The following is a 21,543-nucleotide window of genomic DNA, read 5'->3' as shown; positions in this document are numbered from 1 at the left end:
GGGGGGGGGGGGGTCCAAATTTCTAGGGTGAGTGGGTGGGGTTCCAAGTGTTACAAAAATGAGGAAAATGGTGAAAATACATTATTTTAATATATTCATATAAAAACTCGTCTTGGATATTCTTTGTGTTTAACGATGTCATCTCTTATAATCTTTTGTAAGAGTTTCCCAACAACCGACGTGAGACTAATCGGTCTGTAGTTACCTGGATTTATTTTGCTTCCTTTTTTGAAGATTTTGCAGGTAACTTTTGATGTTCCACAGATTTACGGAATATAATTTCAAGTGACTTAATGAGGGTTTTTTTAGTTTGTTAATAGCTTTTCTGATCTTGTCTTCAGTGATAGCGTTTGAGCTGAAAGTATTTTTTGTTCGTGGCGGGAAACCGGGAATTTCAATTGTGCCTTCATCTACGAATACACTCGCTAAGTGTAGATTTAAGTTTCTGCCTTTTCCTTGTCATTTGTGGTTAGCTGTCCATTTGTTTTTTTCCAATTGTGTTACCTTCTCTTTGTAACATGTGCCTGTGTGGGTCAATGACTGTCTTATAAGGTGGCTTTTTTTTCCACTGATTCTTATGTATGGTTGATGTTAGGAATTTGATATGTAGTTTGAGCACGGACTTAAAAAACTGTAGATAACAATTCCGTGGTTTGAGTTAGAATATTGTGAAAGAAGATTAACATAAATGTTATAATGCACAGACCAGTGGCGGATCCAGAGATCTAAAAAGNGAACACACTTGGACCGTTCTATAAGCAGAGCTAAAAATCCACAGTTTCGGAGAATAATAAACAATGTATCAAGAATATTATGCCCTTCTCTCACGCGTCCACTAAATTACATAACGTATCTTAAAAAATACATGTGGCTTGACATTGTTTTAGAAAGAAATAACGCAAACTAGCAATATTCAGCAGTTTAGTTTCGGCCAGGTACGTCTGGACCCCTCAATCTACACGTACCAAATTTTCCTGAGGTCAGCCTCGGTCCAAATCTGTACCTGTCGTTTTCTTTACAGGTTCAACCGGTTCAACCGTTTCAACCGGTAACGCGAATGTACCCATAGTCACTGTGATATTCCGCAATTAATTCTCCCATTCTAAATTTAGAATCGCCGTGCATTGCATTGTGGTCATAAACTTCAAAAATATGGCGGCCAAAAGGCTGCTGTGAAGTCTGCCTCGACAGGTCGATTGTTGACTGTTCATGATTATGTGTAAACGACTTTTCTAAAAAATGTCTGATGTGGTTAAACACACTCAGCTTGTTTTTCTGGTAGATGTTAACAAGAATAATTACAATTCTAACTCAAATGATCCTACTTGTTCACAAAAATATGTAAACACGATTTGTTTGTCAGTTCTCCGATTGTTAGTCCATTTCGCATCAGAAACTGAAGGCTTACTTTCAAACAAATCATCAAAATCCAAAAGTAAACAAAGTTCTCTAAAGTGGGGATTTAAATTTTTCAACTCCAATCACCACTATAGTAGGGTAGGGGGGCACATTTTACGAGATTTCAAACTAAGATATTTTGAAGAGTTTGAGAATGAAGTCGAAAGGAAATTCGAAGAGACATGCAATGAACAAAAATCAGAGAAAGCACACATTGCCAGTGACTGTCTACGAAAGGCCTTGATGGAAGTAATATATGATTTCCAGTGGGAGAAACCAGATATCACCTCACCTGTCAAACGAAGAAAGTCAATGGTAAATCGTGACGATGTCGGAAAACCAAGCAATAATTTGGTGTTTCTGTTCTCAAGATTTCCAGAGAATCCAACTGCTTTGCGACATTTTGCAGGAAAGAAAGTTATTGATGCCGATGTTTGTTTAGATTTGTTTATGCCGGAAAGTCTTTACAGGGAATTCCATGGCTTGTATCAACTTCAGCTATTTTGGATTGATTGTTATGATATTCTGGTGAGTTTAAATAATTCCAGCAAATCATGACTTTTCTGTAAATTATATTCTTTTAATGATTTGTGATAGTTTGAACTTTCACTAGCCTAGTGGCTGAGACGTTTGCCTAGGATAGATCTAGAGCATTTCAACATACTTCATTTATACTGCAAAAGATGTGCATTGAATAGGTTACAAGCGTCGGCTGTAGGGAATTTCCCTTTAGCTCAGCGGCAGAGCCAATTGTCACGGGTTCGAGGCTAGCAACGGCTCTATCTCTATCACTATTTCACATCCTATGACAAACTGGTGCTGTTGACACTCCACGTTCAAGGTAGGAGCTTGACGGGGAGTCAAAGAACCTGGGTTATGTTGGTGTTTGAAAAAAAAAAGGGGGGGGGGAATAGTGTAAAAGATGTGCATTGAATAGGTTGCCTTACAAGTGTCAGCTGGAGAGCATCAGGCTGGAGAGCCAAGGGTCGTGTTTTCGAGCCCCAGCGACGGCACGATCTTTACCACTATTCCTTGTCCTACTACATATATAATGATTAAGTATCGAAACTGTTAATTTATTCATCATAGAAAGATCTTTGGTGGTGTTATGTTAATATGAGATGTAAATGCATTGACTTACAGGTAACAACGCAAAATATATTCTATTTTCATTTTAAAAAGTTATCCAAAATATATGAACTTAATCTGTATTTTTTTTTTTATATTTTCGAACAGACAAGACCTGGCATAGATCCTAAGAGTCTTAAACTATTTGAAGAAACCCTCAACAAGATTGGAGGTCGTTTGATACCAGCAGAGATATTAGTTCAACTTTGTGACAAATATGTTACAAATATTGCAAGTTTTTTTCCTGCAGAGGCATCAGAGCAATCAACAATTGGCCTTGATCAACAAAACTCACATAATGTGCAATCAAAACACGAAAAATGTGTCACAGTTTTGGGAAAAGATCAAGAATCATGTAAATCTGGAGCTACCAAGAAAGCGTCACACATATTTCGTCCAGTTTTACCTTTTCTTCCAATTGTTTGCGATCTGTTGAATTACTGTCAAATTGCCAGACATAGATCTCGAACTAGCTCTGGAGGTGAAGAATCGGTTTGTCAAGTCCCACTCTTATCACAAAAGGGTAAGGTTCATTAAAATTCTGTGTTGTAATTAGTTAATAAATATAAGAAAGGTTTTGTCATGATCAATATTGTATCGCAATAGGAGCAATTTTAAAATAGCCTGACACCGTACACCATAAATACCTTTACGTGTTTTCATGAAATAATGAAGACATTGTTTTCTTCCTTTAGGTTAAATAAAACATAAATTTGCAAAAACAAAAAGAAATTATCTACAAAATTCAGGAAATCCTTTTTGGTTTGTATGAAATTGTTTAAGACTTATTTGTGAGTTTGTGTGCTGTGTTATTGAAACAATGCGAAATAGTACAATAATTAGTGGATCTAAGAGAAGATTGTGTTTTTTATCAATTAACACCTTTACAGCTTTGTAAACTAAAGATCTTCAGTGATCTAACACATTTTGTCTTGTTTCAGGACAAACGTTTTGTGAGTTGGAGGTTGTCCCCATGTACAACAATAGAAGGTAAAATGATTATGTGATACTTAAAGAAGTAAAATCTTCTTTAATCCGATAATTTTATGTCACTGTGAAATTTATGTAAAAGCCAAATAGATACCAGTATATAAGAACAAATCAATTTTCACATTTTCCTTCGTGGTGTTTATTGGGTGCCCTTTTGAAATTTGATACAGGACTGACTTGCTACAGAATGCAAGTGCCCAAGCCTTTGTTGATACAAACTTAAGGGAGGTGGATGTTGGAGATGACAACATTCTGTCTCTGGAAGTGGACATTCCCAGGAAACCCTTGCTGGTCAGGGGTGGAACTGAATCCCTGCGTGTGTGCGCTGTGTTCCATACCCAGAACTGGACGCAGCTAGACTGGACAGGACAGGAACAGTGTGTGTGTACCGCCGCTGGTGATGACAAGGTTCAATCTGTCTCATTTAAACGTTTACTTGCTCGACTTCATCAAGAAAGAAGTTGCCTGGTAGGTTTATCTTCAAATATGATGGAACATTTATGTAAGTTTGTATTATAGAATGATGTTTAAACAAGGCAATGGCCCAAATCCATGTTTTCAAAATAATTGACGTTAAAACCTTAATTTGTCAAACATAAATTTGCATTTAATATCTGTGCAATCAAGTTAGTTAAAATATTATGCACTGAGTTTTACATTCTGACCATGGTCACTTACTGCTATTTCTTGTTTGAGACATGTTTTTCCAAATTATTAATCACTCTTGTTGGCCCGGTTGTAAGCCGGGGTCTTAATGTGGGGAAAAACCGGAGTATCCGGAGAAAACCCACGTTGTCAGGCAGGTGACCCCATACCTTTTCACATCCGATTAGAGAATTGTCAGAACCCCAGCCACCTTGGTGAAAAGCAAGTGCACTATCCACTGCGCTACCCGACAACCCAATTATATTTGATATTAGCTTATGGTAGAGATGTACAATGTACAGACATGCAAATCCAGATCCTTCAATGGTTCTCATTAGAGTTTAAGAGTGACCAACTATTTGTCTCTTTGTTGCTATTGCAGCTATTGGAGGTCAAAGGTCATGCTGCCTTGGTGATTCTGAAGCCCCTGACGACAGTGTCTGCATCACTATCACTCCTCAGTGTTGGACGGACGTTAGCCCTAGAGAAGTCCCTGTATCAGGAGGGGAGCGGTACCATAGATAGAGAGGTCCGTGCTCTCCAGGAGAAGGATGGACCGTCCTGGCCAGAGCTTGTTACCAGATTGACAGAGAAACAGCAATTATCAAAGTCAAGTAAGTACATATAAACAGAGGGAAGTGTTGTCATTTAAAGGTCATTAGGAAAATCTTATAAGCCACTATGGCCTTGAGTTAATGAAAGCATTTCTATTTTGTGCCTAGTTCGGATATTAAAAGAGTTGAGTGATACTGGCCAGATGGGCTTATTGCTCTTTTAACAATATTTCTTACCATTCCATTCATATTACACGAACTACAGATATGAACAATAAATAATGCACTGTACAATAATTTTATAGAAACAGAGGCGGACCAAGGTGGAGCTTGTTTTGACCCGACGGTGGTAGGGAAGGCTTATCTTCCTGGGTGTCACCAGTCGTTTGGTCGGCTGCTAGACAAACTAAACCAAAGGTATTTACCCTTAAAGATCTTAGAACCAATTGTCTCCAAAAATAATTGGATTTTGTTAAATATTCAGATCTTTTTGGTCTTGAGGTAGTTTTAGTCCAGTGTTCACTTGTTGCTGAGTTAATCTAGTTGTACTATGATCATTATTAGCAGCCTAAATCAGCCTGAACCCGACTTGTGGTTTATCATTGATGACTTTTAGTTTGACATAGGATTGATCATTGATAAATTTTAATTCATAACTTGCACCAAATATTTCAGAAAATATTATCAAGAACCTATAATGAAATTGAGGAAAAAGTTTAAATGTGATGTAGATCCTATTGTCTCTCACAGGGACAGAATCAGATACTGATTTTATCTAACAAGGTTTATTGCCTTCACTCCCTTGGTAAGAACAAGGTATAGGTGCCGTCACAATGTTAAAAAAGGACTTCATCCGTACATGTGTAAGACAGGGAGATACCAGCCAGGTTTAATTCTGTTTCTGAATGACATTTGTATTGTAGCCCAGATAGTTTTGACAGAAGCACTGGGGTATATGACACAAATGATTGAAGTATTTTTTGTTGAAATAGGATTTCTCAGATGGATTTCCTGAGTCAAGATGAGAGGAAAACTCTTGGAGAGCTCCAACAACTGTACAGATACGAAAACCAACCTCCACATACACGCAGTCAGAGTAAACAAGGTAGGTTATATATTTCAGACTTACTGATACCATACTGTGTCAGCAAGACCTGGGCCCGAATTCATGAAACCGTTCTCATACTCAAACTCAAATTCTGTTCTCAAGCCCAATTTCTTGTTCTGTTGATTAATTAATTAAAAATCACATTTTGTCAGCATTTATTGGAATAATTCTGGATAGGCTACAATCCACATTCTATCTTAAATGTTCTCGATTGACTATCTGACCATGTCACATGATTTAAGCAAGTTACTTATTTCCTAGCACCTTGCTTGGCAACACCTCACTTTTGGCTTGAATGTTGAGCGTTCGCCCAGGTGAGGAAGGCAATGGGTTCTGTCCCCAGGCCGGAGCACATACCAAAGTCCTTAAAAATGGTAGTTGTTATTCCCTGCTTAACGTTCATCATTTAGGGGAATGGCAACAACTGGTTCACCCGTTGTCAGTATAATGTGACCGGGCGGAATGCTGTGCTGGGTGCCTTCGGCATGGTATTTCAGTGAGATAGCACTATAAAGTCGGCATCAGATCCGCACTATCACAAGGAGGCAAGCACACCAACATACCCGGTCTCCTGCATACTCACACGCAAGCTCGCATACACTACACACATGGGCAGATTGGTCGAGTGGTTAACACTTCGGCCTTCCACGCAGGCAGCCGGGGTTCGATCCCCGAAGTCGTTGCACGCATGGAATATCAGAGAAAATGTTTTTCTCCTGCCCACACAACTCCAACAACCCAGGCAGAGTATAAAATGGTCTGGGGTGGATGTTGCGGTATCTGTGTTGTAGCATTCAAGTGAGGTGGCACTATAAAAGATGCCGTTGGAAGCACAGTCCCACTACAAACAGCACACACACAGTCATACACACATAGGGAGATATTAGCCAGGTGGCATAGGACTAGTAATTAGCGCCTGATAAAGCAGCTCCAGCGAATTCCTCAAAAATTGTATATCCTAATTGTATTACCGGTAATTGTATATCTGTTTACTGTAAAGCGCTTTAGAGTGGCTTATTTTAACTAAATAGGGTGCTATATCAAATGTTGTATATTATTATTATTATTATTATTATGGAGGCACGTCCTTAAATTACCTTAGCTGGATGTTAAACCAAACCAAACTAAACCATTATAACTCAGTCAGTTTTTTTCTCTAGTTTTACCTCCAAATACAGGCTGCTTCCACTAGCAAAAAATGCTTTATTTTCCAAAAATGAAGAAAAAATGAAGAATATCTTCCGGATTTCAATAAAAATTCATTCTATATTTTTCCCAATTCATGTAGGAACAGGCTGTTGAAAATTTAGATTGAAAAATCACTCATGATGGTTTATCATGAAGTAAGTGAAGTGTGAGGGAGAAATTCTATCCCACACACAAAGGCACGAGAGGTTATTGTACTGTGATGGTTTATCGTGTAGTAAGTGAAGTGTGAGGGAGAAATTCTATCCCACACACAAAGGTACGAGAGGTTATTGTACTGTGATTGCTTTACTTACAGGTTTGCCCAATCATGATCTGACCAAAGACAAAGCCAGCACGGCCCAGGAGGAGGGTAAGAAAGGTCAGGGGTCAATGCCGTCTCGGGGAGAGATGATGGTGACGAGAAGTCGACAAGCGGTCACTCAGAAGGGCAAGGATGACCAGGACAGTGTTTCACAGGACAGTCGATCCAAAGACAAACCCAAGACGGACAACTTGCTTAGTAAAGCAGGTAATTACACTTAGAGAACATTCATAGCACAAAGTAAAGTGGTATTAGTAGGGCCCTGTGTCAGAGGCGTGGGTTCCCTATCGTGATGTCCACACTTTTGTTTCTTTACTGATCTTTCAGAATTGTAAATGTCATAGTTCTGATATGATAATAATTAAGGATATGCTAGTATATATGTAACATGTAATTACTTCTGTTTGAGCTACTGTTTCTTTATTCTGTGTGCAGATTTTGCTGATGAGGGAGAGCTGATGACTTACCTACAGGACGTGTATACAGGTGCTGTGTGTAGCGGTAGGCCCAGCCTCTCTGTCTGTGGGCAAACCATTGTCACAGTGGCCTTACACTACCTGAAGGAGAAACAGACTGACAAACCACAGGTACGCTCATTCTATAAAATGGTATTTTATATGGTCAACAGCTAATCGTGTTGATCAAAATTTAATCAAACATATCAAATAACCAATTTCCATTGGTATTAATATGTTTTGATATTAACACAAGTATTATTTTTGCAATATTTTTACTAAAATTGTGACTTATGAAGTTATATCTAAATTTGAACTGCAGTGAAAATTAAATTTTCCTAATTAATTCAGCACTGATTGGTTACCGTATGTTGTTTTGATGTAGCACTCTAAGGGTTAACAGAACCTTGCTGTTGTGTCTTGCTTTTACAGTGCCAAATACTCACTTGTTGGCCTTTGACAAGTTGTATGTTTTGTGTACATGATTTTCTATAGATTGATGGTAGCAACACTTACACCACATAATAAGTTCAATGGTGTCAGTCATTGAATTCTCCTCTTGGTTTTCACAGATTCTTGCCCAATAAAAAATACGGTCAAATAAACGACCACCTTTGTTTTACAACAAGTTTAGAGATTTCCCTTGGATGGTCGCTTCATACAGATTTCTTCTTCTTCTTTAGGTTATCAGTATAGTCCTTTAGTGATCTGAAGATTATTTACTGTTTTGCGCAGCGTGGCGTATATATATATTTACAAGAATACCAAAAATTATGAAAATTAATTTGGAATGCATAAATTTTAAATTGTGATTAAAACTATGTACATAGGCTTGTAAAAATTAAATGAATTTGTGGAGAACAGCTGGTGTGAGCTGTTCTCTGAAAGTGTCGACTGTTGTGACAGTGACTGTATGGATTGGTAATACATTCCATTGTAATAATTTGACTGTACATGTTTCTGGAAATACCCAACAAATACTTTTCTTCCTGTTAAATCCTGGTCATGTTTGATGTCAGACATATATTGGTCAACTCTACCAGGCTTTATGTAATTTGGAAGTTACAAATACTCAAAAGTCAACATCTCAGGGTTATATTGTAAAATTGTATTACACACTATTTAAATCCTGTGCTAGATATTAACCAAATTATTCTGCAGCAACCTTTTCTTATTTATTTTTATTTTTTTATAGTTACTTGTCATCAGTTATCATTTACATGTTGAGCAGTGGATAGCATACTCACCCTTAAGCAAAACAAGTTTTCTCCAAATGCTGTTTTTTTTTCAAATGTGCTTTTTTTCCAAATGTGCTTCTGTCTTGGCCAACAATAGCAATTAATAGAAGTTTATAAAACTCGTTTCGTAATTATTGTAAAGTAAGGTTTTCAATAATGTAAAATGGACATATTAGATGCAAAACCCATAATTGAAATGTTTTATTTGCAGGAACGATGTGTGAAGATGTTAGAACAGGCTATAATTCTACAACTTACTGGTCTCCGGGAGAAATACATCAACAGCAGTACAGACATAGAAGAACAGCAGAAAGTCAGGGAGTAGGTTTTCTTTTTGATTTTAAGGTCACCTGAGACAAAGTCTCAAGTGACCTATTGCGATCGCCTTATGTCCGGCGGCATCCGGCATCCGGCGTCCGTCCGTAAACAATTTACATTTTCGACTTCTTCTCCAAAACCCTGAACCAATTTCAAGGAAATTTTGCAGAAACCTTCCATGGCCAAAGGTCAACTAAAATTGTGAATTATATGGTCCCCAGCCCCCAGGGGCCTGAGCTGCGGGGCCAAAAAGGGTTGAATTGACTGAAATTTCAAAATTTTCTTCTCAAGACCCAGATATGGTAGAATCAAATACTCTTCATAGATGGAAGGGTCTTAAGGTGCTTTACCAAAATTGTGACCCTGGGGTCTCATGTTTACCCCTGGGGAAGGAGGGGGTGGGGGCAAAATTTGTTATGGTTTATACTTTGAATATTACATGTTGATAACTTGATTGGAATTATAACCCTAAGTTGACAGTTTGGTACTTTGAAAATTTTGAGCCATCCCTACCCCCAAGGGCTGTAGGGTGGGGCCTAATGGAGTCTGTGTGCTAAAATAAAATTTCTTCATTTTTCTTGTTTAAAATCAGAGGTGCGAGTTTCAAATACTTTTCAGTCTTAAATCTGCATGCTAGATATTGAATAAGGTGGTTTTATTGTTTTTTGTCACTTTGAATAATATTTCTGTTCATGTTAAAAACAAAAATCAACTCTCTGTATAAATATATCAGGTGAGCGTTAAGGCCCATGGGCCTCTTGTTTAAGAACCTTACTGTCAAAGCTTTGTATAAATCTTGTCAATCGCTGAGGCAAGTGAACATTTATACCTGTATCATGACAAGTTGATACATTGTATCATGCAGGAGTTGAAGGTTTGAAAAGCACAATTATAAGGTTCTGGATTAAGATCATGAAAACCTTTTATCTGTCTGGACACATAAAGCTGCTTTGTGATATTACATGTACAATGTATTTAGATAAAAGGTGCTACCAAATTTCACAAAACATTTTATACAGCTTTTGTAGATTAATGATTTAACTGTGGATTGATGCTCATGACTTATTTTCATGGTAATAATGTGGAATATTGTAGGTACCAGTTACAAGTGCTACTACGACTGGAGTGCGAGTCCATGCTGTCGGCCGGGGACATGTCCGAGGTGTCAGAAGCAGATGGTCGAGTTGACCAGGTAAATTAAAACAGTTTCTTTTTTCATGGTTAAGTTTCTCCAAACCATTCAGAGAAGAACAGTAACAAAATGAAATTGTTTTAATTGTTAGAATTTAGCTCTTACCAGTCCAAAACACACGGTTTATGAGATTTTTTTGAATTTGTGTTGTTAAAATCTCTCCAGACCTACTGTAAAGATTAAAAAGTATCAGTTGGGGACAGGAATTGTGAATTTGTTTTAGACCATAGCATACATACAAGACTAAGGTAAAGGAGGAATTTATGATCAATGTCTAGTAATAGATTTGTTGCATCATTATTTTTTATCCACAGGTTGTGAACCTTTTGAGAACCCTAGGATTCGTTACAGACCCGGCAGCTTTGTCCGAGTTTTTGTCTGGTACACTAGTTGATTTGTAAGTATCATTAATAAAATGATTTACACAGTGGAACATGACTTACAAGCACCTACAGACACCTGATTTCGCCGACACCTTACCACACTGTCGACTCACCAAACTTAACTAAAATCCTTTTTATGAACACCTGACTTCACTAAAACCTGTCTCACCATATATCATACAAATGAAACAAGTTTTTACAAATTATACACAAATTATATCTTATCTCAACTAAATTACTCTACATTGGTTAACATTCAAGAGATTAGGGACATTTCTGAAATTTACTAGTCTTGGACAAGAGGACTAGTTTAGTGTTGAACCCTGAATGTATAGTCCAATACAATGAGGAGAGTTTGTGTGCAGCCCGAGTCCAGCACGTCTTACCCTGTGATACCCTTTTAGTTCTTTCGTGTGTGGCTTCCAGAGTTCTGCTTGTTATGAGTCCCTATTTTAAATGGCTCGTTCACAGTGCCAGAACACTTTAATCTTAGAGCACAGGAACACACAATATCCAACCCTGTAAATACTATGGTATGTTAAATATATTGACAGTAATATGCATTTAGTTGTTAACTTATATCTCATGATTTACAAGACATAAAATACAGTTTTATTGAATGTTTGTTTTATTGCTTGTAAGGTGTAATGAGAATTTTTTTCCTGTTTTAGTTTTACATTTAGGCCCCTTTCGCATGTCTGGTTCAACCGGTTGATCTTCTTTTAAATGTAACCTTTTCGGGTTTAAATCCTGACGGCCCTGCAAATGTTTATGCAGGCCTTGCAAAGCTTTGTCAAGGCTCGCCTGAAAGCAGCATCAGATTACGGGTACCAAGTCTGACCTTATTTCATAAACAAACAACTCTGGTCCAACCGGTTCAACTGTTTGGATCGTGAAAGACAAATATGGCCTTACTTAATCTGCAGAAGGCTCTGTTCCCTTCATCAATTTACATTTTCTTGTCACTGTTTTATCAGGTATTTACACACCCTGCCTCACGTCCTGGGGAATATCTACGATGAGCTGATGCAGCCACTTCCTAGTGTATTGGAGGACATCCTGTCGCCCAATCATAGCGCAGATCAGTCCGTGTTCAGTAGTTCGCTACTGAAATCGGACAACCCTGGATCCAACCAATCGACGGACTCGACTTTGTCTCTTCCTCCATCCAACCAATCAGATGTCCTCCTGAATCGGCCAAAACGTAACACCAGGTAATGATACAAGCGACAAGTGATAGCCTCACTCATAGCACCAGTAAGCAGAAAAGTCACTGAAACAGTGTCAGGGAATAGCAAAGACCTATTTTTCTGGGTTATAAGCATTTCTGATAACTGAATATCATGGCCATAATATGTTAAAAGTTCTCTAAAGTAAGTTTAAAACTGAAGTTTGTGTTCATTTGTATATTGTGTATAACTGTTGAAGCTGGGGTCGACTAATGCTAGTTTTCTGGTATGAGATTAATACCCTCTACACCAGACTTGAGCTAGTGTTGGGAATCAATTAAAATTTTTAATCAATCATTGGGTAACATTAAATAACCAATGGTTGATTAATAACTGTTTTAAAAATACATAGTAGAATCCTCCATGCATGCTCCATTGATAACCCAAATAAAAACTATAAAAAATCTTCCCCTGTACCATTTGAGGGATTTCATCCAAATTTGGCCTGGATCATCCTTGGGCAAAGGGGACTAAATTTTGTATAAATGAAGAATTTTGCCCCTCAGGGTGCAGAGTTGCGGGGCCCAATAGGGGAATTCGAGGTTTAAGTCTTCAAAATCCTTCTTCCTCTGTACCATTTGAGGGATTTCATCCAAATTTGGCCTGGAGCATCTTTTGGCAAAGGGGACTAAATTTTGTAGAAACGGAGGGTAAAAGGCCCCTTTGGGTGCAGAGTTGTGGGGCCCATTAGGGTAATTTGAGGTTTAAATCTTTAAAATCCTTCTTCTACTGAAGCATTTGAGGGATTGTATGTAATAATGGTTGCTTTATTATCCAGGTGAGCGATACAGGCTCTCTGGGCCTCTTGTTCTGACTAAAATCGATCAAAAATTCTGAAGTCAATTAATCAGGTTATTGGCTTAACTAACCATTTCTTGACAAAGTCTATTAATTGTAACACCACCAAATTGAACATAATAATTTTCTTATGAAATCAAACGTTAATGGTAAAAATACTATGGTTCATGTCTGCTTTGAAATTATTTAATAAATTGTTGTTTTCTCAGTGTTTATGGAGTTTATGTGCCCTTGAATTGTTTATGATATAATTGTGTTGTTCTAGGCGACATACTTTGGTCCACCATCCAAGTTTAGCCGAGGTTGGACCCAAACGACAGATCATGGTCAAGAAAGTTGAAAAGAAAAAGGTAAATATTTGTATAATGTAATTTGATTGAATATGTCACAATTTCTGCCATTGTTAATGATCTCACTATACATATATATATATGTAGAACAATCGTATGTGCCCGCATTTTTAGTACTTCAGGGGTAGAAATATCCTATAATTTTGTCCTGAAAAAGCCCACTGTAGGGGCGAAACCGGTCGACACTTCTAATAAACTACAAGAACTACTTGCTCCTTCGCCTGTTGTGCTTGAATCTATTTCCTAATGTACCCATTTTTTTCTCAATCCCCTGCATACTTTCGGGTATCCAGACAAGAAGCAAATGACCAAATTATTCTACCATTAAGAAAACCATGGTACTGCCTTGATTTTAAATATGATACAATCACCTTACAACATGATGGTTAGGGTTATTATGAATTACACTTTAAAGAGTGGTTTATAATGGAATGAATAACAGGAGATAACAAGATCATATTTCAATTCATGAAATGCAAAACCCAGAATGATGTACGGGTATATTTTGATGATAAACAAAGCATAAGAAATTTCATGATAAAAAGTTCTAAGAAGTTTGACAATCTGATATACCCATTATAATTGGTCACAGAGAAATCTCATCATTGTATATTTTCACAATAAAGTCACAGAATCTTCATCATTGTTTACTTATAGGATAAACAGAGTCATAAGAAATCTCATCATTCAAAGAGAAAGACCAAGGACCCAGGCAGTAAGTTTGTTTTCCTTCCTGTATTTACATACAGTGTTTTAAATGTGATAACCTGATCCAAGTTTATACACCAAAGTTCTTGACTCAAGGACTTGGGTAATATTTGTTGTAAAATTCAATATTTTCATCAAGCATGATTCCGCGGGTGAAGTTTTTCTGCGATTCATTACTTGTTTAAAGACAGGAATAGTATTTCTGAACATACTACATTCATATATTTCTAAATTTAATGTCTGGTATAGTCTGACACAAATGACCTATCACATTGACCTTTGTGTAGGTATGCCCATCTGTTCATTGATGTTCATGTTTATCGAGCACAACATACATGTACAGAGACCGGTTGTCAGTAATCCTGTTAGCTTAACAATGTGATATCTAATTGGGGATATTTTCATAACTCATCATAAAACATACAAGAGATTTTTGAAATTAAAGTGATTATTTTTGACGTATCTCTTTGTATTAACTGATATCAATTCCGTCTTTGCGTATTGCAGAGTTATCTTCTCTTGGGAGCAGGTGTTGATTGTAACGTCATTGGTTTGTGTGAGAAAGTTACGTCGTTTTCTCAAAAATTGATGACGTTACTCTCACAAACAAGTGACGTAACAATAAATACCTGCTCCCAAGAGAAGATAACTCTGCAATACACAGACGGAATAAGGTAATCAAAAGGCAACATGAAGGTCACTGTGGTCAGACTGTATCAAAATAAATTAGATAAGTTTATATTTCAGGGTCACAAGGTCAACATGAAAGGTCACTGTGGTCAGACTATCAGAATAAATTAGATAAGTTTATATTTCAGGGTCACAAGGTCAACATGCAAGGTCACTGTGGTCTGACTGTATCAGAATAAATTAGATAAGTTTATATTTCAGGGTCACAAGGTCAACATGAAGGTCACTTGTTATTTATAGGTCAACCACATATCCAAGGGGGCATGCATGTCTTATGGCCTTTTTCTACTTATTAACCTGGGTAACACATTTTTTGTAGTCCAATCGTATACTTTACTGTATGTTTTATTTGTGTAAATTTACCAACATTACAATAGAAAATTTCTTCAATTTTTCAAACTCAGGTAAGAACAAATTGTTTCTTTTCGTATTCTGGTAGCTCTAAATAGTCAGAATCTTGATGTTTTCATTTGCAAAGGTGGAGAAAAGGTTTGTCGTAACCTTTTTGAAAACAAGAAAACCAAATTGGAGCGTCGACAATCAGTTGCTGTAATGGAGAATATCGGGAAATCACGCCATCACCACAGTAAACGCCTCCCAAATCTCAAAAGTCCAAAAGGTAATTCCACATCACATCCAGAGTATCTTATAAAAGAAAACTTTTTAAAAATATATTTTATTGCACTAACAGATATATCTACATTTTCTAACTCGATTTGACTTGAAGATATGTGTAACTATTTGCGAACTTTTTGATGGAATGGTAGAGTTTTAACAGAGCTACTAGAAGGATTGTTTATCAGGCAACTTATTGATGGAATGGAAGAGTATTAACAGAGCTACTAGAAGGATTGTTTATCAGGCATACTCTACAAATTAGGTGGATCTTTTATCCTTTGTTTTGGGGTGAAACTTCTGTAACAAGATAGATGAATCTGGTAAACTGCTTTTGTCTATTTAAACTTTTCAGACCCATCAAAGTTTGTCGCATTACTTGATCAGGGTTAAGCATGAATTGTACAGTTTATTGTATTCATTGGTTGCTTTAATTGTTTTAAAACAAATTACAATAAAAACATATAAAACATTGTAACTGAATATTAAATATAATTTGATATATACTGTAGATCATATATTTCACTATATATCATTTTTGTGTAGACTTATTAGCAAAGTCCCAAATTTAAATGTATTTTTAAAAAAATCAATTTTATTTCACAGAGGTCATTATTTTTTTCAATGCCTTCGCTAGGAGTCGAACCCGGGACATCTGGCTAGTATTTTACCAGGGTGACATTTATTAAAACAAGGAATACATACCAGTTATTTTTCCATTGATGATTTCCAAATCCTGACGAATTTGTCGTCACAAAAGTATTAAGTTTATATGAAGATTTAGTGTCAGATATACAGCACATGTACTGAGATACATATCATAAATGTATGTTGGAAAATATTTAACAAATCAGTTTTAATCTGACATATCTTACTCTTCACAGCTCTGAAATCACCTTTCAAGTCGCCAACATTTCGCAACAAGAAGGTGAGCGAGACGCCTGCCCACAAACAGAAATGCCAGGCAGTGTTTTCTCGTATTGAGAAGGAAAGGCATCGTTCGCAGAGTGTCACCACAGTACAAGTGGTGGAGGAATCACCCGTAAAGGCTTGTAAGTAAACTCGGTAGTCAGGAAGTTAGAGTGTCTGGTGTGAAAAGCAGTGACTAGGAATTTGACTAATATTTTCACCTGTACATCTTTGCATGTTTCAATATGTCTGTGTTCTTCCATCTCCGACAATAATTTTTAACATTGGTTGTAATATCTATTCCTCAAAAGTGATGGATTCTTTAAGTTTTATTTTGTTATTTTGTGTGTGAGCTCAAGGCTGATAAACTAAGTAGGCAGAAGCTTGCACAGATCTTTTGTGCAGTAAGGGTTTATTTTAAGTTGCTGTACTCTCTTGTGAAGGTTAAAATATTATAAGTTACAAGCGGGAGTGCACCAATAGCACTGAGCTCTATGGTATCATGTCTTCATGTGTGTTAGAAAATGAGCTACAAAACCAACACTTTGTTGACTAAAGTATATGTATTTGCTGCCCTACATACGACCAGACAAAGTAATAGACGCTCTCCATCTTTGTGGGTCAGACTCCTCAACATCTGTTTCTATAAACAATCCATCAATCTAGATTTTGTGCACTGTTTTGTCATCAAAGGGACATACAAAATGATTTATAATCATTTTGTTTTCAGAGGAGTGACTGCTTCTCTTTACTAATTTGGATATAACTAGTAAATACTTTTTTGTTCTTTAGCATCACATGAAGCACCTCAATTTTTATTTACCAATTCTTACTGTAGTTATTGATATTTTGTAATCTGAATATGTATTTTAATTCGTCCATCCATCTTGTTTTGTGTGAATTTTTTATTGTTTTGTCTGTTCTGACAAAGTCAATAATTTTAAGACTTAGACGTATATCTTCAGAACTGTTTTAATCGTCTTATCTGTTGATTCAGGTATCGAACCAACAGACAGTCCGTCACAAAGAAAGAGGACTATGACAATGCTTCGACGTTCCTTTTATTCCGCTGGTCCTACCAAGAGGTCTCGCAACATGGTAAAATATTTCCAGCTAGCTGATCGTATGGCAGGCAGGCCACCTGTCAACAGGCTAAGCTCGGGTGTTTCACTTCACGATTTATCAGCAGAGTTCAGATCGCCAGATAAAAACTCTTCACTCATCTTCTCGCAGCTCATTGGAAGTCCAACACCTCCAAAATCGACACCAAACAAAATGGTGGTTACCCCAGCCAAGCACCTGCTCGAGTCACCAAGTATGCATACAAGATCAAGGTCACCTGCACGCTTGGAAGGAACCCCGAGAAAACACATTGTTGGTAAAAGTTTGTTGGAATCACCTTGCATGAACACTCGATCAAAGTCGCCGGGCTTTAGTCTAGGTCGTCCAAAAGTTTTGTTCGGAGATTGCAGTTCATCCTTTCCTGGTGTTGCTCAAGACCAGCCTGGAGTTTTCTTAAAAGAAACTCCAGTGAAAAATGACAGTTTGGTTGCAGAGTCTCCAAGCCAGAATACACGATCAAAAGCCACGGCCACACCAAAGAGATCTTCACGTGCAAAAATGTTTTTATTCAAGAGCCCTGAAAACAAACCCTCATCCTTAAAATCAATATGCACAAACATTTCTTCATCAAAATGCCTGAATTTGTCCAAGTTTGAAAGTGCGGACAGACAAAACGATCAAAACGATGTGAATTCGGCTAAGAGTGAGACAGGTAGTGTTATCAATTTATCCTGGATAGAGGCTAGTGGAGTAATAGGAGGAATCTGTATAAAAGATCCTACAGCTCAGTCCACTCCGAGACAGGAACGCCTCACAAAGTCTCCATTGGAAAGGACTCCATCACCTCGGAAACCATCCGGAACAGTAACAACTCCCAGCTCCTTGGACAGGAGGTCGAGGAGGCAGAAATTCCAGAATCTGTTCCAGTCTCCAAAGTCTTGTAAAGCTAAGCAATCACCACCATCTAGTTTTGAGTTGCAGAATGTACATCAGTCACCTAGGTTATCTAGTCGACTTCTGTCCGAGTCCCAAACAACAGCTCAGGGAAAATCTCCAAGGTCTCGTCTGTCTCATAGATATTCTCAGTGTGAGAAACTGTTGACCTCACCGAGGTCTTTTCCAGCAGGTGAAAACATTAACAGTGTTCATCACTCACCTTGTAAGTCATCCACTCAAAGTGAAGAAGACAGTGCTTTTGTGAGTGGAAAGACAAACAGCGGGATGGAATCGGCCATAATGAAGTCACCTACACAGGACACTGATAACGAATCCATATTTTCTGAACTATCACAGGGATTCGATACTAAAACAACCGTACTTTCAGATCTATCTTCCCCATTTACAAGGAAGCGAAGTTTAAGATTTTCCCCGGAGAACAGCGATGTTTTCTCTCCTAGTAAGAGGAGACGAGTGCAATTGCACAATATGGACACCAATAAAAACAGTTCTGTATCATATTGCCTGCACTCCCGAATCTTAAGTGGACGTGTAGACTCCTTTGGTTCTAGCTCCAGTCAGACCAGTCAATGGTTCCGAACAGAAACCGGCCAGTCACAGAAAAGTCAGGCCTCTTTGTCACAAAATAGTGTCGACTCCAACGACTACTTTTCACTCTCTAACGATGAAGTGTTTCTGTGTCGTAAACCCAAATTGAATGAGGAAACCTCTCGCGCAGATTCACCAGTGTTTGGTTCTGCCAAGAAGGATAAACATCGCTCTATTGTATATAATGTCAAACCCATCATAGTGGATGATCTTTCTGCATCAGCAGGTCTCGTATCTCAAAACAGTACCACAGTGAGTCCACATGTGACCAGAACAAGACAGCCGTATGCTACAAGTCCGAATGTAACAGGTAGCAGCAGTGTGTCTGTGAGCCCCCGTGTCGCAAGAACTGATATTTGTAAGAGTCCCTATGTGGCTAGAAAAGGCCCACCAACATCTAGTGTGGCCCTGACAAAACTCTCACCGTCCAATCGTAAATACTCGCCAAATGTGTCTGCAAAGAGCCTGATGCATCTTATAAACTCGCCATTGGTTACCTCACCGGACAGTGAGGAACAAAGTCCTCAACTCCACAGTCTCAATGTGAAACGAAGGAGAACACATGGCAAGTCCAAACGTTCCCTTGACCTACATAAATAGGTCAAAGGTCAGATTGTAGTGCAAGTATCTTCTTAATTATTTTAAGGACATAGTTTGTCAAGGGATGGAATTGTATTAGGAGGGTTTATTCTTAAAAATGTGTTATCCTTTCAAAACCCTTCACGGCAGCTGTTGAAGATAACAGAAATATGTTTTGTCTTCTGATGTAGGAAGTAATTTTAAGTGCTAACAGCTTGTATTTATATATCTTCGTATTTATAGAGATTACACTAGTAGTCTGAAGTCAAATAGACACGAACAAAAACCTGCATGAAAGATTATGTTATTAATTATTGTCCTGGCAGTCTTATTTCCACAGTGAGATGAATTCAACAGAACAGCAAACATTACTTATAAAGTACATGTGATATGAATCATGAGCAGTTTATTTTTGTGAAGTATGTAGGTTTTCTTTGCAATTACTTGAGTTCACAATTGAGAAGATGTTATTGCAATAATGATATTATAATTATGTAATTAATTCATAATTACAGGAGATTTGAATTTGCAAATTACTTCCCTTCCAAATTAATTTAAAACTCTTTATTTACATAATAATGAGATTTTATCAGCAACACTATTTACCTTAAAACCACAAATTGACCCATGCATCGTATTGTTTTTTTTTCACATAAATTTATACCTTGAACTGCTCTAGTTACAGAGGGCCTTACACATCAAGTACCTGGGTAATTATCATAAAAGTGCTATAAAATATAATAACAATTCCAGATATTTCTTATTAAATTCCAACTTGTGTTGATATTTTTTCAACAAACGTGATCATAAGTACTGGTGCCAATAATAAATTGTATGTCAGTTATATAGACGCTTTCATAAATGGTCAGTTTTTCTGATCAATAAAATCAAACACCACACTTTTCCCATGACAATCTACACTAAACGGAAAATCTTACTTTTCCAATGGATGACAATGTGCATTGAATCTGTCAAACCTTATATCATGTTTTTCTTAGTAAATTGAAATCAAACAATCTTTTTAACTAGTAATTGAAATCGGTCGAATACAACACCATGCTTTTCCTAGTACCTGAAAGTGGATAGATTTACAAGATTTTTTTTTTTTTTGAAAGAAGCCCCAAATTTGGTCTCTAAACAGAGGTGATCTCTTACTAGAGTATCATCATACACTGTACTATACTGCATTGTGGAGTTAGAAAATGTTAATCTCTTCATAGGATGCTTACAGTATTACCATATTTTCCCTGCAGTAACCTGAAGGGGCCAACACACAACCTCTTGACTTGACTTTAATTAGGGGATGAGGTTATCACAGGACAATGAAATAGCATTTGTTTGCATTTCTGTTGAGATTAAATAAATAAGGATGAGCTTAATAATAGACTTGGGGTTATTTCTGGATAAATACGGTAATATGGTTGATCTCTTATTACCGGGCAAATCTATAGAATTTAGAATGTAAAATTCAAAAGATTTCATATCAGTTCAGACCATATTCTATATGTCCATTTCAAAAAAATACTTATTGAATTTTATAAAAATTAATTGTAATGAAATATTGATGAATGTGGCCATACAGGATCTCATCAAATTTGTGACAGTTGCAGCACTGGTGTATGGCTGTTATTATGTAAAGTATTGTGTGTAATATATTGATTATATCATTACTGGAGGGACCCAACACAGATATAGTTGATGTGCATGTACTGTGATCCGTTCAAAGTAAATATACACATGCTGCATAAATCCCTTTTTGTGAGAATGACAAGATGGTGTACCTGCAGCAGGTAGTATGAATACATTTTTAATAATTATTTAAGAGCTGTACACCAAGAGAATCATGCTGATTCAGGAATTCGATGCTCAAAATCAATATTTTTATACAAGATTTCTAATGTAGATATAAAAAAAATATGAGGTAAATTAGTGTTAATAAAGGCAGTCTGTAAAATTGTAAGTTGTGCTTGATTTTATTTGTTTTAATAACAGGCAGTTTGAAATTTGAGCCATCAACATTTTATTCTACCTAAACTTAAGATATGAATGGACTACAGGAGCCACAGAATTCAGACAGTGTGGTTTTTTGGATCTTTTTTGAAAGATGGTAAATATTTTCAGACATTTTGGGGGTTTAGA

General features: G+C 37.1%; 1 protein-coding gene across 1 annotated transcript; it reads left to right on the top strand.

The window, feature by feature from the left end:
* The first annotated feature begins 1,156 nt into the window (after positions 1-1,156).
* On the top strand, positions 1,157-20,871 carry LOC110451186 (treslin-like). Its single transcript, XM_021499063.1, has 18 exons — positions 1,157-1,926; positions 2,635-3,049; positions 3,468-3,516; positions 3,687-3,984; positions 4,544-4,775; positions 5,021-5,132; positions 5,708-5,820; positions 7,328-7,540; positions 7,769-7,920; positions 9,238-9,347; positions 10,440-10,536; positions 10,851-10,933; positions 11,897-12,133; positions 13,212-13,296; positions 13,954-14,011; positions 15,173-15,313; positions 16,194-16,361; positions 17,216-20,871. The coding sequence occupies exons 1-18, from the start codon at positions 1,240-1,242 to the stop codon at positions 19,423-19,425; spliced, it is 5,460 nt and encodes a 1,819-aa protein (XP_021354738.1). The 5' UTR covers positions 1,157-1,239; the 3' UTR covers positions 19,426-20,871.
* Positions 20,872-21,543: the final 672 nt, after the last annotated feature.

Source organism: Mizuhopecten yessoensis, unplaced genomic scaffold (assembly GCF_002113885.1).
Source record: "Mizuhopecten yessoensis strain PY_sf001 unplaced genomic scaffold, ASM211388v2 scaffold5875, whole genome shotgun sequence".
Lineage (NCBI taxonomy): Eukaryota > Metazoa > Mollusca > Bivalvia > Pectinida > Pectinidae > Mizuhopecten > Mizuhopecten yessoensis.
This window is presented reverse-complemented; position numbering and strand designations above follow the sequence as displayed.